This window comes from Anser cygnoides, chromosome 8 (assembly GCF_040182565.1).
Source record: "Anser cygnoides isolate HZ-2024a breed goose chromosome 8, Taihu_goose_T2T_genome, whole genome shotgun sequence".
NCBI lineage: Eukaryota > Metazoa > Chordata > Aves > Anseriformes > Anatidae > Anser > Anser cygnoides.
Genome location: NC_089880.1, coordinates 21,327,368 through 21,344,872, shown reverse-complemented (window position 1 = coordinate 21,344,872; position 17,505 = coordinate 21,327,368). Strand labels below are relative to the sequence as shown.

Sequence of the window (17,505 nt, the reverse complement as noted above, 5' to 3'; positions counted from 1 at the left end):
CAGTTGAAATCTGAGAATAAAATAAATGAAAACTGAGAGAAACTGTATTGTAGATGATTTTATGCATAAAATATCAGTTATTTTAAAGGCAGTAATAGTTGTAGTGCTATATAGGATGTGCTTCTGGATGTGTTGCTTCAATAGAAAAAGGGATGTACTGAAGATCAAAAACTTCTCTTGCTCTGCTGGAAAACCAGCGAATGAAAAAAAGCATGAGAACTAAACTATGAAACAAAGTTCAAGTGAAGCTGAAACCTATTTTTTATTTATCAGTAGCTTTTATTTGCATAATATTTCCTGACTACTAGAACACTGCACCTTTGTTATATTATGACACAGCCAAGTTAGAAACTTAAAAGGATTTAGATCAACATAGCAAAGTAAGATATTTAGTGAGAGAGATCTTTGTGAGAGATCTTTTTTTCTCTGTCCATTGTGGATGATGTTTGTAAGTCCACTGTAAAGACAGAAAAATATACTCACCTTTATATATGTCAGCAGATCACAGGAGTATCTACTCAGAGTAGTACAATGTAGTGCCTTCCAAAAGTACATGAAAAGTGTACTTTACACATTAAAGTGTACATGAAAAGCACTTTAAAGACTTCAAGTTATTAGACTATCAGAAAACTTACTTCATCTTTTTATTTATTTTAAAGATAAAAATACAGATATTACTGTAAAGGATAATATGGATGATTTTGCCCTTCGAGATACACTAAGCATCGCATCAACAGACTCCTTCGTTTCCACAGCTGAGGTAAGACTTTTGAAGGTTGCTTCTTGAAAGATTCATTGATCTGTTTGAACAGTGAAATAGAATCTTAATTTCTTGCTAATCATTTTAAGCAAAGCATATTTCTCTTATGGGGAGAAAAAACAAAAACAACAACAAAAAAAACAACCTTTTTTCCTAATTGTTTGAATAATGAAATTGGAATCAGTTTGCTTATTAGCTGTTTTTTTGTTGTTGTTTTGTGATTTTGGGGGGTGTGGTGGGGGGGCGGAGAGGAACAATGACTGGCAGCATGTTTTCTAAAGTTCTAGAAAGACGTTGCTTTTCCATGTATCTCAGATTTTCATGAATGAAGAGGCACATTCAGTTGGACACTATAGTAGATCCTCTCACCTTTTAGTTGCCCTTCTCATTTTTTTCTATTGTCTGAGGTAATATAAAGATGTATGAAACAGGCTTTGCCTGTTTTTTTTGGAGTTGAGGTTTTTGAGAGTAAACTATTAGAAACTGGTAGCTACATATTTTAGTATATCGTATACGTCATCTAACTTTCCATCATCTTCTTCAATAAGACCACAAAGAATATGTAAAGAAATAATCTTCAGGTAACAGGACATTGCCTGTTAGCTCTAATTTGCTACAGCTCCATTGGTGTATTTGAAAGAATCTTACATGCAGTAACATACTCGAATGTGGAATATCTCACTTCATAGTCTCTCAGGAGCTGAAGTGATCTTGAATAGCACTCTTCTGCAAATTACTAGGAAAGCAATTGGTCTCAATACATATATTCTGTGTTAGATATTACTATCATATATGCACTACAACTAAGCTGCTAAACTAAGTTGTAAAAAGAGACAATTGCATAGGCATTGCTTGCAGTTATCTTTTGACTGTCAACTGTGTGGTTTGTTTTTCCATGACACAATTATCTTGACTTAGTAATTCCCATTAAGTTGTGGTAGTATGCCTAACATTCATTTCTAACAAAGATTGTGTCTATAGAGACTGGTTACTTCTTCCAGTAATTTGGATGAGACCACAGTTCTGGCTTGCTTCAACTCTATCAACTCTTGAGAGGAGCTGTAAACCATTACAGTTTGTATGGTTTCTTTGTATCTTTTTTTTTTTTTCTCTCCCGTGAACTTTCCCAATGTATTTGCAAGTGTGTGAAGATCGGGACAATCCGTTATGCTCATTTATGTTGCTTGGCTTAAAGAAACAGGATGTATCACCTTTGGGGAGTAATCATCCCATCCAGAAGCTGAATTGTCTCAGTATATGCTAAAGAAATGTTCGAGTCAAAATTTGCAACAATCTTAGACCTTTCTTTTTGTGTTCATGTATCCTGAAAATAGTCTCCACATTTTGGTACATCGAAGCCTTTTCTGTCAACGCGTTATTTCCAGAAGAAAGTTACAAAGATGTTCTCTTCCTTTCCAGCTGTTCTAGCATTTACCAACAGAATGTGCTCTCTGATCTCCTCCATCAGACTTTACTGAAGAATTTTAATAGATTAATCTTCTAGGAGGAGTCCTGAAAATTAGCAAAACCATAAGCAGCTTGAAGTTTGATGGTGTTGCCGCTAGAACTTACCAATTGGTAATTTCACTTTCTGGGAAATCACACAGTAGTAGCGTTTTTTCTGGTCACATTGTGCCACAAACTATATTGACAGTTATTCATCTTCTTTCTGCATTGCATCCTGTCCCAGGGAGCAACACTAAGTATTTTTTCTGGCTTTGGTTTTAGAAACTTGAAGCTATTTCCATGTTCCTGTGCTCACACACAGTCATCTCAAATTTAGTTCGCTGCCCTCTGGAGCAATACAAGCAAAAATACGGGGAATCCTAAGACAAGAGACAGGTAGATTACATTGATGGAAATCAATAGGGATACTGCTTAGGAAGCAACAAGAATGTTGTGCTGCATCATATTAGGACAAAACATAGGAAAATAGTTTTCAAGAAAAGAAATATACAAAACTGGGACAATTGGCAGAGATTAAATCACATGCCCTTTTGATGAGCTCTACAGGAGCAGTAGGGTATGCCAAGACTTCATCCTGGCTATGGCTGATAGTCAAGAGGGTACTGAGGATCATGCACTTGATGGTACAATTCCATGAGTCAATCTGGACACCTACAATATACAGGTGTCCAAATCCTCATGAAGATGATTTAGACAGTCGCCATCCCCAAGCCCAGCCAGACTTCCATTCCTAAATACATAGGCTTCTCAGATTCACTGCAGAAGGGATGGCAAGCATAACTATTTGCCTTGTTGTTGATACTGTTTACTGTGACAAATAACGGTGTTTTCTTCCCCATCCGAGCCCATCTGCCATCAACTTACATTTATGAGAGTCGATATTCTTTTCATATTCTTGTTATCTCACCTACTGGGTGATTGAAGTGGCTACCACCTTTGGCAAATATACAGGAGCGAGTGTGCCAGATAAAGGTCTCCACCCTCTTTCGTGACTTCTTTTCCATCTTTCCTCTTTTCTTTTCCTGCTCTCCTTGACAGTGAGTTACATTGCTGTCTCTCCATTGTCAGTGCACAGGCATTTATCATGTCTTACTCTCATCTGTTGATTGCAACTGAATCTATAGCTCTATTATCAAACAAACATTGATTTCCTTGTGAAAATATTGCCTCAGTCCAAAGCTTAGAGGGAATCTTTAAGACTTGAGTAAAGCTTTAGCTGTTCTTTCTCTGCTCAACCCTATTCACCCCCTCTCTCCCCTCTCTCTACCCTCCCAGTAATTTTTTAGGAAGGTTGTCTTTTCACAGTTCAAATCTGTTGAAATATAATAGTGCAGGAAGGAACAGGCTTTGATAACAGGGAAAGAATAGTGGTTTCCATATGCCTCAACTTATTTATAAATGGCACAAAAACCTTCAATTCTGAAATTGAATTTTACATTCAGAACGTGCTCCAAAAGTGCTTTGTCACTGAAAGGTAGGATTGCCTTTTTCCTGGCTTCCAAATAGGTGTTTTATTCCTTCCCTGAAGTATGGAATACCAAAGGGAATTATGTTAGCAAATAATAATGTGTATTCCTATAGCATTTATAAGTGAGGTTTTTTCCTGTTTCATTACAAAAAATAAAGACGTACCTTTCTGTGTTCTAACTGCTTTCAGAAATGTGACCATAATGGCTAATTTGATTTTTCTCAGGAGTCATTGTTCTCATCCTGGTCACTTTCCCCCATGTTCATGTAATCCATCCAGTTTGATGTGGATTATTGTTTTACCTCAAAAAAATGTAACACAGCAGTGCTGCAGACTGCCATGCCCTGGATAGCAAGTTGTGAGGAGCTACCCATTCTAACAAAACAACTTCAGTGAGGGGTGGAAGTGCCTTAAATTATAGTCTTAAAATATATGGAGAAAGGGAGGAAAGAACTCATCCCCAAAGTTATTCCCACCACTAATGCTAATATTATTTCTTTGAAGAACCTGTACCTGAAGTGCCGCAAACCATTGCCTACTGGTTTGAGCAAGCTGAAACGATTTCATGGTATTCAGTGAAACACAATATCCAGGACTAAAACTTGCCCCTTCCTGTCATCACCAGAAACTTTGCAGCTCCCAATAAATGTTGGTGACGTCACAGGCAGCAAGAAAGCTCTGTCCCACTTTGAGAAATTCTTCCTGTTCTGTGTACTTTCTAACAAATTCCTCAAGCTTCATACTTCATCTGTGCTTTTTTTTGTTGGTGGTCTGTTTTTATCCATTATTTGTCTTCTGCATCCTGCTATATGTAGTCCTAGTTAAAAAGATCCGGGGGGGAGGAGGGGCAGTTTGACATAAAATCTGTGCTACAGCACTTTTCCATGTGGCAATGAAGAATGTTCAACGCAAACCAGATTCCTTTGATTCCCTCAAAGGTCAACTATGATTGTCTGCTGTATAGGTATGAATAGGAAATTTAGGCCGACAACTTATTAAATGGTGCTCTAAAAGCTTTAAAAAGTAAGAAAAAATCTGGGGTTGATCCTTGTCCTTAAATTGAAGCCTTAGCTATGTCACTACTTGCATAGTATATTTAATGGTTTTAGTTCTAGGACAAGGAGGAGTTTCATTCAATAGCCAATGTGTTCCTGTACACTGACTGCCTATACCAAACTGTTTTTAATTCTTAGAAAATATATATAACATTTGTAACAAATCCCATATATTAACACTGAACTCATTATTGTGCCATAATACCTCCACGTATGTGAAAGCACATGTACCCAACACAGCGTATAGCCTAGAATTATGCTGCCTGGCAAGGAATAATACTACCATTGATTCATGCAACATAGTGAATTAATTATTAAAGTTGCAGTGCACAGCAAACTAGTATTGTAAGACAAAAAACATTCTGTATAGCACCGTGCCCTAGCCTACTAGATCAGCCCTAGCACACGATATAAACAAAGACAGTAACTCAGATAAAATCATATTCTGAATACATTCATCATAAATTCCAACTAAAATTATGAACTGATGCATTCTTCCTGGTGTCTGGAAGAAAATGGGAGAGAAATTCATATATCATCAGGATTGCCTTGTACACTTAGCTGTATACGTTACAAGGACACTTAATGCATTTTCTGTGAGAAAAAAACGTATTCAGTACCATCTCAAATGTGTTAGTTAGTAACCACCATCACATCCTCCAACTCTGAAAACATGTTTCACACTTATCCTGCGGCTACTTACCTGAAGAAAAAAATATATATTTTTAAAGATGCAAATATCAAGAGAAAGAGTTCATTGATCTTTTTAATACAGGATAAGCGTAGTTTCTTAGAATGTAAGGAAAGCTGACTGCACCAGTAAAGTTACCTTTTTATTACAGGGAGCAAGCAAGAATTCCTAAAATGTCTAGCATTGCATATTTTTGTTAGATTCATGTAGGTGGCTATTTTGGTAGTCAACAAGATCTTCAAGCACAGCTGAGAATTTTTCTATTTATTAAGAAACAACTCATGGTTGGCAAATAAAAGTACTGAGTCTGTTCATTAGACCAGAGCAGTTAAGAAATACCAAGTTTAAAAACTATTGCAAGCTCCAGAGGTTTGATGTTTTTCAATTATTTAAGCATTTTGTTACTAGCAGATGCATCTGTAAAGCTAAACTGTCCATAGAAAATTAATTAGCATCTGAACACAAACAACCTACATTGTAATCTTTGGCAGCTGTTGTGCAGCACAGTGTGCAGAGACACAAGCTATCACTGCAGCCTTTGGAGTTTGAAGATGTTCGTATTGTTTCAACATAATGAAGGTGGGTATCCACAGCAGGTCATCATAAATGTCTTGGGCAGTGGTTGCTGCTGCCTGCTAATTCTTGGCTGCAAGCAGCTGCTGTTTCTTTCTTGAGCCTTGAACTGAGAGAAATAAAGTGCTACAAGACCAGGCTGCTGCTTTAGAGTGATAAATCTTCTCCTCCCTTCTTTGACTTCATTCTCGTAGTCTTCTTCGCGTAGTGCCATGTGGCACTGAGGAAGTAGCAGACATTTGGACATCAGCTCCATCATCGCAAGCCTCTGTGTAACTCTCAGCTACCAGTACGCATTGGGCGCTTTTTCCATCCTTAGCGGTCCGTTAAGGGTTTCAAAATGGCACTGGCTGCTCAAAGGAGCCTTCTCTGCAGAATGGCAAGAAAGGAATCAAGGAACTTGCACAAGTCCAACTTACTTGTAATGGCAAGAGGTGGGGAACTGTGGCTGTCTGCTAACTTCTGACAAATAGTGAACTCCTGATTGAAATAGTTACTCAGTGCACAGGGGTGCATGGTGGGGTAAAAAGCAGGCATCTGATTGCAGCCCGTGTGCCAATTCATATAAAATAGTTAGAGTGAACCATCTCATTTCAAACTAATCCATCTCTACACCTTTTTTCTCAAAGGTGACAAGTTCTTCTCTATAAATAAAGAGTTAATATTCCTTTTGATGCCAGCTTGAGAAGTTATTAATCTAGAAAATGGTGTATGCTCTGCATGTTGTTAAATATTCAGTATGACTTGCCCATTCTTCTAATATCTGGTCTCTGCTATGTTAGAAATGTGGATATATGCTGAGAGCATCTTCAAATAATTTTAGTTTGAATAAGGATGTTTATATAAGCAAGCTTTTTATTATTATATACTTATATATATTATTTATACCTATATTTATATATTTTGAAATGCTCAAAAACATCAAAAGAAAATCTGCAATGATTGCAAAAGCATTATGAAGCATCTTCAGAACTCATCTGGAAATCACCTTTTCTAGTTAAAGTTAGAGGTGGTTTTTAGTCTTTGTTTTTTTTTGGCTTGTATTGTTCATTCTTCACTCCTCTTTTTATATCACTGACTCAAAGAAGTCAGTGAGAGAGGAATTTGTGCCCCTTGTCCAAATGTTCCTGGTTGGGACTAACTTCAATCTGTAGTCAAAACTGTCTCAGCAGAAGAATCTTTATACCCTTCTCTCTTGCTTGGTAGCCAGTTGATGTAACTGCTTTCAGAATTTGAGCTCAGTAATACACCTAACAACAGTAACACAGCTATTTTATTTCATCTGCTAGCATGAGAGGAAGCTATGGATAACCAAGAGCCTCACTTAACCCCCAGGTATGAGGTTCTGTGTTAATCTGTAACCCCAAAGGCCCTGATCAGACATCTTCCTGGCCTGGAGACATTCTCATCTCAGCCTTGCTGGCAACAGGTGGAGGTTATGTGCATCTAACTGTGGTGATCACTTGAGTCCTAACTCAGTCCAAGTTAGTCAATTTGCCTAAATATCTGAAGAAGCTTATTTACCTGAAGTTCACTGGGGAAAACTAGCGTAATCCCTTTTACCACAGAAATGATAACCTCCAAGAGAGGGGCAGCTGTTTACAAAGTGCATATGTTTTCACAAACTATTTCTTCTCATGCTTTGCAAATGAAATAAGATAAATGGAATGTTTTATAGCTTCAGTTATAGCTGGACCAGGTAAGAAGTAAGTTAGTATGCTTATTTGTGTTCTGTTTTGGTCTTTATTTTGGAAAATGCCTGTATTGTTCCATAGTTAACATTTCTTAAACATAGCATAGAAAAACAAATTCTGGAGTAAAGATTTTTCACCTTTTCATGTTTATATACCCGTTCTAATTATTGCACTATATATACATCCGTATAATATTTGTATATGTGTGAGCTTGTATATATATATGTGTATATATATATATATAAAAGAAATTAATATATATCAGAAATCAATATATTCTTGTTCCTTCCAGTTGGTTAAATTATTCCTTCCTATATAGGAATACACATGTTTTCAAATGAAAGTTACAGGGCTTTCTTTGTTTAATAAGAACATAAATTTTCAGACTGGCTTTTTGAATTAGTAAACAAGTTATTGCTAGCATTAATATTGTTAAATCTGCATAAAATCTTTGGTCTCAGTAGCTGTAAATCATGAACTGGAATTCAGCTTATCCTCCTCTGTTCTTCCAAGCAAAACAACTAACAAATAAATGAATCCTTTTTAAATGGAGATACTTTCAAGCTAGATGAGTTTGAGAAGCATATGCCTTTTTTTTTTGGTTGTTTTTTGGGTTTTGGATTGTTGATAATATGATGGAATGTTTGTAGTGGAAATTGTAGCTAGCCATTGTTTTGTTTACAACAGGATTTCTCTGTATTATTTGCATCCTTTAACTTCTTAATCTGTTTTTGTTTTTTGCTGCTCTAAAAATGTCTATGAGTTCATGTTAATTTATATGATAACCACAGAATTAAAACTGCTAATAATGACAATCTTTTGGGGATCCTGTAGTACAATGCTGGCAGCTTGTGCTTCATGCACTATGCTTTGTAACTAGCAGATAGATTTACCAGCAAAACAAAAACAAGGGTGGGAGGATGTTACTATTTCCAGCTTCCTGAAGATTTGCATGGTGCAGTCATTCTGTACTTTCGGTGTCTTGACAGTTTTTTGTTTTTGTTTTTTTTTTTTGAACTGCACCAAGACTCATTAGATTTAAGTAGTCAAATTAAAACGAAAACTGATGAAATTTCATTAAATAAACTTTTGAAAGTTGAAACCTGAAACTGTAGATTTCAGATTTTGAAAGGTACAAATTAACAGCCATTTTAAATAGTATGGTGTCTCGCTTCTGTTTAGTAGTTAAATGTCACCGCCTTTTTTTAAGCAGATGCAGAAAAGGATAAAGTTTCTTATAAGATCAGGAAAACTTTGACTTAATTTTTTATATCTTTATTTCAGAAAGCTCCTTAATGAATGTTAATTTCTTTTTCAGCTCACAGAGCATAGAGAAATTCGTAATACCTATGGTCTAGATTCCCTTTGCCATTGTCCGTTGTATGAAGAAGCTATGCACTTAGCAGAAGAAGGCAAAATTTACTCAAGAGTGTTAAGGTATTAATTTGTCTACTTAATTTCCAAGAAAAGCAAAAGTTTAAGTCAAATATTCTCTACAGAACTCGTTTTAAAAAGGTTTCTCATACTAGGTATTTTTTCAAAGTAAGAACTAGGTTTGGCTAAATTTTCTTGTATTTCTTTTTTTGATGGTCTTTGAAAACTGTTCTATTTTATACAGGACTGAAATGTTTGAATGTCTAGGAGACAGTGACTTTCTTGCTAAGCTTCATTGCATTCGACAAGCTTTTCAGGTAAATAGAAAGCAAAGTGATCTGTGTGCATTCTTAAGCCTAAAACGTGATATTGAAATGCCACTATCAATGTAGTACTTGTGAGAGTGTTTTCATAATACATCATGTAATTAAATATATTCTTGTTATGTTTACATTTCTATAATTCTAAAATGTGACATGTTTGCAAAGGAGTCCCAATCTTGTGACTAGCAAAATTTGGAATCTTTGGACCAAAGATTATTGCCCTGCCATGCTAATGGTCATAATGAAGAAATACTTACTGAATTTGATTGAAGTAATAAAAGACGCTTACTATTATTTGTGAATTAATATGTTTATTTTTTCTGAAACCTTTTCCAGATAATTCTTTCAGAAACAGCAAACAGAATATTTCTTGCTGAAAGTGGAAGAAAAATTTTGTCTGCTTTAATTGTGAGAGCACGAAAGGTAAAAGCCTTTTTTAAATAATGTTTCACTGCTAATGTAACTTCTACCATAATTCACTTTTCAGTGTAAATAAACCATCTCTCTTGTTAGGTTTGCTTGACACTCCTTGCTTTTACTTCGCAGAATCCAAAGAAATTTGAAGATGTCTTTGATGAAATGATTTATTTTTTGGAACAAACAGATCACTGGGATAATACTGAAATGGAACTTGCTGCTAGAGGAGTGAGTGTGAATTTTTTGAAGTGTTTTTACCCCCTTAATTATGCCAACTGTAGCAGCCAAAAATAGTTTCTTGCATGTCAGAATTGTGGGAAAGTCATCTTTTTTATGCTTAACATTCCTGAAATAAAGAAATGGCATCTACCAATATAGTTTAGTGCCAGAAAACATTTGTTTTTTTTTTTTTAACTTCTCCTTTGCTGACAGGAGAATGATACTTTAATGAATGTCTTCAATATCCATTAAAAATCAACAACAATGATAAATTTGCATGTTAATATAGAGCTAGCATATGGTGCGTGTTGAATTCCACTGCCAAAAGAAAAACTAAGTTACTTAGATCATGTTCTGATTTAATACAGGTAAAGAACTTGAATTTTTATGATGTTGTTCTGGACTTCATATTGATGGATTCATTTGAAGATTTAGAAAATCCACCAATATCTATACAGAATGTAGTAAACAACCGTTGGCTAAATTCCTCTTTTAAAGAAACAGTAAGTATTTGTTTAATTTTCATAATCATGATTCTGTAGTACGTTACGATAAGTAGACAGTATGACAAATATAACAATGGTGTGAGCATTCTGATATAAAATTTCTTTATATGCTGAAACTGTTCTTCTGTTGATCAGTTTTATATTTTAGAGTGCAATGTAAAAATGAGAATAAATCCAACACCTGCAGAATAAAGACTATGTATTTCATCTTGATAATAGCATTAATTTTAAAGCAAATAAACTACACCCTCCTTTAGTGTAAAGTCTAATTCAGCTTCCAGTACAACTGAATTACACACCTGAAGGGTGGTATCAGGGGGTTTTGTAATCGTAATTTAAAAGCTGCCACTATGAAAAATACATCGGATGATTTTTTTGTGAGTAGTAAATTATCTTGCAGTACTGATGGAGAAACAGATGAGGATAGAATTCCCTTACAAGCTATGAGGGGGGAAAAAGCCTAATTCTGATATGGGTATATTGTTTTGCACAGGTCCATATTTGGACAAAACTACTTAGCTGAATCTGAAGCTATTGCAAGAATGTTTTTGCTAAAATGAAAAAGGACATTTCAATGTGTTCACATGCTATTTAATATCTAAAATAGTTTCTGATGTCTGAGCATGCTCTCTGGTATATAATAAGTTAGTCCTCAGTTAAACTAAGTAGATGTTGCTGTTAAACTGTAAAAAGAAGTCAAGGGTTCTAAATCACTTTTGAATTAAACTAAAGAAAGCGTCGCAAAAAAGACTTCAAAATAACAAGTACAATTTTCTTACACAATTAGTTATTTTTATTCACGGTTTCATGCTGTTTTTACATTTAGGCTGTGGCTTCAAGCTGTTGGTCAGTACTGAAGCAGAAAAGACAGCAAATGAAGGTAAGTTGCTCTGCAGAGTTACTGATCAACTCCAAAGAATATGAAGTTCTGCCTTGTAGCTTTTGAAAAATTAATTACAGATCAACCCTTAATCCTTAATCAACGTGGACATGTTAGTTTAGAGAACAGTCTGCCTCTCAGAGAGGTTTAGTTCATAGGGCCCTAATAGCATTTTTTAGCAAAAAAAATCTTAGCTGAAAGACTCTCAAACTAGGATAGGTCCAAAAATCAATGGTGACATTGTCTGACTTCAGGGTTCACGCATATACTTTGGATTTTCGCAGGCCAAGGTCATTAATCTTGTATCTTACGTGCTTATGCTAAGATTCTCTATCCCACGTCCCTGACTATCTCCACAGCTAAATAAAATTCTTCCTGTCCCTTCACTTACCTGAAGTAGCATCTTCCTCAACAGCTGCAGGAGCTCTATTGCAGCCTCCCTCTTACCTGATCCCTCATACAGAAGGGCAGAGTAGATTGGTCATGATTTGTTGGCCTTATGCCTATTAATTTTAAAATATTTAAAATACAAAACACCAGTAAAGTTAAGAAAACAAGCAAACAAACTCACTCTTAAAACAATCATGACGCTTGCTCTGTACAGTTGCCTATAATTTAAAGGAGTTCAGGTTACCACAGCCCTAAAGTGGTAGGTGTTTTAAGCTTTTCTGAAGACCTAATTTTATGTAATAGAGTTTTATACTAAGTTTACTGTGTAACTTTTGTCTCTGATTTTTACATCACTAGGTACCTGATGGATTTTTTGCGCATTTCTATGCTATATGTGAACATATCAGCCCTGTTTTGGCATGGGGTTTTTTAGGCCCCAGGAACTCCCTTTATGACCTATGCTGCTTCTTCAAGGTTTGCAATGTTTTCTTAACTACCACTTACCTTATTTTAAAAAAGAGTTAAAATCTTCCAGATTAAAAGAAATGAGGATCTTAGAGGCACACATTTGCATTTTCATTAAGACTAATAGTAAAAATATTTGTATGTATATAATATTAATGAAAATACTTTCATATTGACTAGGCTTTTAGGCTTAAAACTGTTTTGTAAAATATGTTTTAGTGAAATTATATCTAAGCACTATAATAATACATAAACGGATGATTTTATGAAATGTCTAAAAGAAATAGGTAGCATTGCATACTTTTCTCTTCTTGTAAGTAAATACAAGAATAATGTTAATACAAAAAAAAATAATTTTTTTTTCTTTTTTCCCCTACTAGGATCAAGTGCTTTTCTTCCTCAAAGACATTTTTGATTTTGAAAAGGTGCGATACTCAACTATGGAGAGTTTGGCCGAAGACCTTATGCAATTATTAATCCGACGCACTGAACTTTTAATGGCCTATCTTGGAGCAGATTCACTAAGACATGTCAGTGCCTGTGTAAGTGGTCATGGGCATGTCATGACCAGTGGGCTCGTAGAAGCAAAAGTACAGTAAGCTTAAAATACATGACAAATGAGATGGAGTGCACTTTGACATAATCCTTCCCACCTTTCTTTCTAACCCCAAAGCTGTCATTGCTGTTACTGAGCAAACATCTGAAAAAGTACCATGTCGCTAAGTAAGGAAAAGGACTCAGGGAGGTTAAGCATACATCTGTGAAAAGAACTGGTGAGCATATTATTGTATATACCTAAATTAAATTTGCAGCTCAGCTGTCACTGTATTTATATTTAATGTATCCCAAAGCTTTTTTCTGTAATATTTGGGTAAAATTTATTTATGAAATGCTGTACTGTTGCCACAGATAATTTGTAAGTGAAGCTGATTTTTCTTTAAAGTTTCCTTTAAAGGCGTATAGTGCAAAATGTTCACTACAGAGTCTCAAAGTCATTATGTGTCTAGATCTAGAAGGTGTTTCAACAGGGGTATATGCAGTCTCTGATTCATGTGACACGTGCAATAAAGTAATCACGCTCACAAAATTGAACTTGTTGCCACTGCCCTGAAATTACATTTGTGTGGGTGTAAGCAGTCATTTTGTACTACAGTATAATAAAGAGTGGTGCAGGAAATGCAGGCACCATTTGGGCAGTAATGACTTCCAGAATGCATTTTTTACTTTATTTTGTCTTAAAATGTGTAATAATCACGAAGGTGATTGTTTGAGAGCACTTATTTATATCCAAAAAGCTATGCTAGTTTCACCAATTAATTTAAAACTTTTCCTTTTTCTAAAACTTTGAAGACTTTGTATGGTGGTGATGAGGATAATTCTTAGTTCATATGTAGCATTTCAAAATACATTTTTGAATCAGGTTGTATCATGAGATTTGTTAATCACAAAATAGAATCAAAGGCAGTGTTTTTGTAACTAAAAGCATTTCAGTCTTCCTCCCTTGCTTGTAGGAGGTCAGTTGTCTACTTAAAATTTTGGCAATTGTGGCCATCTATGTGCACGTGGAAAACTGGTGGCTGGGGATATGGACCCTTAATTTTCGATAGAAGCGCAGCAATGTGGCATGAGGGAACTTGCAGCAACATCTTTACTGTGCTAAAGATAATAAACAATAATGATCCTCTAATCTTGAATTCCTGTGAACCGAAACAATGTTTCATAGTCAGCTTAGCCTTTTAAACTATGTTTATGTATGCTTTGCCATACACAAAGCCAGCCCACACGAATCTAGCCTATGTTAAGTTCTAATTCTAAATGTTCAGATACTTCAGGAACTTGTTGTTATAATCTGGCATACTGAAACAAACTTTGATTAGAAACATTTCAACTTTTGTTGCGAACATAACCTGAACTGATGATACTTGAAGAGGAGGGCTTGTGTTAATTCCATAGGTTTTACTGAAGCCAACATTTTGCTCCTTGGTCGTACTCATTACATAAATATAAAAACTATGGAAGTGTCATATGACTTGTGTGAAATGCCAGCTGGTCATAGTTTATAAAAAAACAAGTATACTTCTCTGTGTAATAAAACAGAAATTCCAAATGCTGCTGCTGCTGCTCTATTTCAGCCATTCAAGTTGCTAAACTTGGCACTATGCTATACTTTTGTCTCACTGGAGTATGTCTTCAATACTAGAATGTGAAGGTTTTTTCACCCCTCTCATTTAGCTTAAACACACTTACCTCCCATGGTCTAAATAATATCTGCATTTTGGCAGCTTTTTGCAAGTCTGTGAATGAAATTATATTATGAATAAAATATATATGTTATATTATATTGAATAATAAGGTGTCAAATTGGGTTCAGAATCAATATGGAATAGCTGGAAGTAGAAGTAACAGAGTAAATAGCATATTCCACGACAAATATACTACCTGGGGATGTAATGTGTCACAGGAAACTGTTTGCTGTGGTTTGGTCTAAGAAAATGATACCTTAACATTCATTACAGAAAAGCAGAAACACACATTCTTAAAGAGGTAAATGTCTATTTAAGTGAGTGATTTTCATATTTATAAAAAGTTCTTGAACAAAGTACAACCCAAACATTATTCAACAGTGTTGATGTGAGATTGTTTCCAAATAATTTAATAGCTTGATCTTCTGTCAAAAATGAAAGCTGTTTTTTTTTTTCTTTTAACAAAAGAATGAAAAGGGTCTAATGAAACACCAAAATGCTTAGAAAATGGATAAGTACCTGATATTATCTGTTTAAACAAATGGAAGTGTTCCTGACTTGAAGGGATACAAGACATCACAGAGCTCTCAGAAGACCATAGAAACGGGTCAGAAATCAGACTGATTTTTTTCCATCCAAAATAAGAATTACAGTGTCTGGGTGCAGAGAGATATCAACAACAAATATTTCATTCAGACTTTTATTTATATGAACTTCCAAAAAAAAAAAGGGGGGGGGGGGGGGGGAGGGGGAATGAAGGAAGAAAAAAATAGGGAGGGAGGGTTGGGGGAAAAGAGAGAAGAAGAGAGAAATGTACAAGTATCTCTGAGTCCTTTCAGGACTTTTCCCAAAAAGTACTTGCATATTCTGTCCTTCCTAACTCCAAAGACAGTTATAAATTTCAGTGGGAGATAGCTGTCTCCTTGCTGAGGTTTATACGCCTTAGCCTGAAGGCGTATAGAGGATATCTGTTGATAACCTGCCACCTAGCTTAAGAATTTCAAGTCTACCATCTTTGAAGAACAAATGCCAGAGCTGCACCAAGGCAATGATAATATTTGTGCAGTTCTACTTTAGTGAATTCATAATCACAATGAGAATTTAGTTTATAATCTCTAACTTTTTTGATAGTTTTGAATGCCGCTTTCCACTAATAAGATCAAGCTAAATTTAAAAGCCATCCTCTTCTTCTATAACTGTACTCCTAAGATCAGAAATGTTGAATGTGTAAAGATTATACATGAATCAAATATTTATATTATTTGTAATTTAGTTGTAATATTCTCACTCTTTATGTGTTCTTAATGGTTATTATACTCCACTTTTGTGCTCTTTGGTTTCTGTCAAACTAAATGTGTCAAATCATGTGCTGGGGTAAGCATATCTGTGAACTTTCTATTGCCTAAATGAACTGCAGTTGTGTATATTAAAGAAAATAATGCAGTGAAATTACTTGAATTTGCATAACTCTTGACATCTAATGTGAAAAATTTGATATGGAAGCAGTTTTGATACCAGTTAGTCATCTCAAAATTGGAATTTGCTTCTTAAAATCCAACAAGAACAAAAAAAACTATTATATAAATTATATATGAGAAAAAGAAATGGAATGGGAACAGCTGTCCACTTTAAACAAATTTTGTGGACCCATTTCATTCTGCTTCTGTTAAATGGTACACAGGACTGATAAATTTTCAACACCAAAAGCCAGATGGTGAAGTTTTGATGTCTTGGAAGTCAAAAAAAGTAACTCAGACAGAGACCATAATAAATGAAGAAAACCCTGACCTGATTCTTGTGGCTTGCAGGCATGATGCAGCTTTAATTGGTGGGACACAAGGAGCGACTGGTCAGCTGGCAAGACCCTTGTCTATCACGCTAATCAGAATGGTTTAATTGCATTCTATTTACAGCAAAGGGTTGTCTCTTTTCTTGGTTTTAGGAGCTGATTTTTTCTAGATTTATTTTCCACGTGGTACCACTACAGTGAGCTCCAGTTGTGAGATAAAACTTCCTGTGGGGGTAATGAAACACAGAACATAACGAAGGTGTCTAATCGTTAGCGCTGCAGAATAGCAATGCATGTAGGCTTTGATAGGACCAAATTTGTTCTTCAGTTAAACGTGTTCACCTGCTGAGAGCTGGTACGGGCCGAGAGCTGAATGCCCTGCGCTAACGGAAAGCCTGCGGCGTGCCTTCAGAACTGCGAGTACAGCTGCTCTGAGTCTGGCACTGGGGGAAAGTTCTTGTGCTGTCCTTTGAAAAACAAATACGTTTTGTGTTTTAACGTTGGTATCTGTTGCTCAGATTTGCAAAGGGTAAGGTCATGTGGTTATTGTCCTAATATTTATAAATCCAGCTGACAGTTAGGCTCCGGTTTGGCAGACAAAATACAAGCTAGATAGGAAAAAGAAAGTTCTGCGCTGAAGACCTTGCTGTTGAAAATGTAGGAAACAAGTCATCGTTGAGGAGGAAAGGGAATGTACTCAGCTGTAATAAAATCATGTTTCTGCCTCTGCTTTGTAAAGTTTCCAGAGCAAGGCGCTGCTTTAAACCGACCGTGCCCGGCGTCTCGGAGGCCTGGCGCTAGCGCGATTCCTCCCCGCTCCATCAGCGAGCTGTCACCTTACTATTATTAGTTAGCTGATTGCTCCCCGTGTGCCATAAGCGACCCGGGACTTGACCACCGCCGCTATAAAACCTCCGCGCTGCGGGGCCTCAGCCAGCTGCTGGCGGCGGGGACCGCGGCGCTGGCCGTAAGTGCGCGGCGCCGGGCTGCTGGGACACGGGGGGACCCCAGGGGAAGGAGCCTGTCCTGGAGCCCCTGCCCGGGGCTGTGCCGCTGCCCTGCGGCCGGGAGCGCGCTGGCAGGGGGCGGCCGCCCCCGGGGTGTCGATGGCTCCACAGTCAGTCAGGGCGCGGGGAGCCGGCGGCGGGTCCGGGCTGCGCCCCCCGCCGCTGTGAGGGGCTGGGGCTGGGT

General features: G+C 36.5%; 1 protein-coding gene across 1 annotated transcript in view; it reads left to right on the top strand.

Annotated features, from left to right (window-relative positions):
* The window catches only part of MIGA1 (mitoguardin 1), a 46,402-nt gene that overhangs the window by 25,704 nt on the left and 3,193 nt on the right, over positions 1-17,505 (top strand). The window contains exons 8-16 of the mRNA XM_048059030.2: positions 660-760; positions 9,027-9,145; positions 9,327-9,399; positions 9,742-9,828; positions 9,952-10,050; positions 10,410-10,544; positions 11,374-11,427; positions 12,175-12,291; positions 12,663-17,281. Coding sequence (XP_047914987.1) covers positions 660-760; positions 9,027-9,145; positions 9,327-9,399; positions 9,742-9,828; positions 9,952-10,050; positions 10,410-10,544; positions 11,374-11,427; positions 12,175-12,291; positions 12,663-12,881 — 1,004 coding nt within the window. The 3' untranslated portion in view covers positions 12,882-17,281. The remainder of the gene's footprint in view (positions 1-659; positions 761-9,026; positions 9,146-9,326; positions 9,400-9,741; positions 9,829-9,951; positions 10,051-10,409; positions 10,545-11,373; positions 11,428-12,174; positions 12,292-12,662; positions 17,282-17,505) is intronic.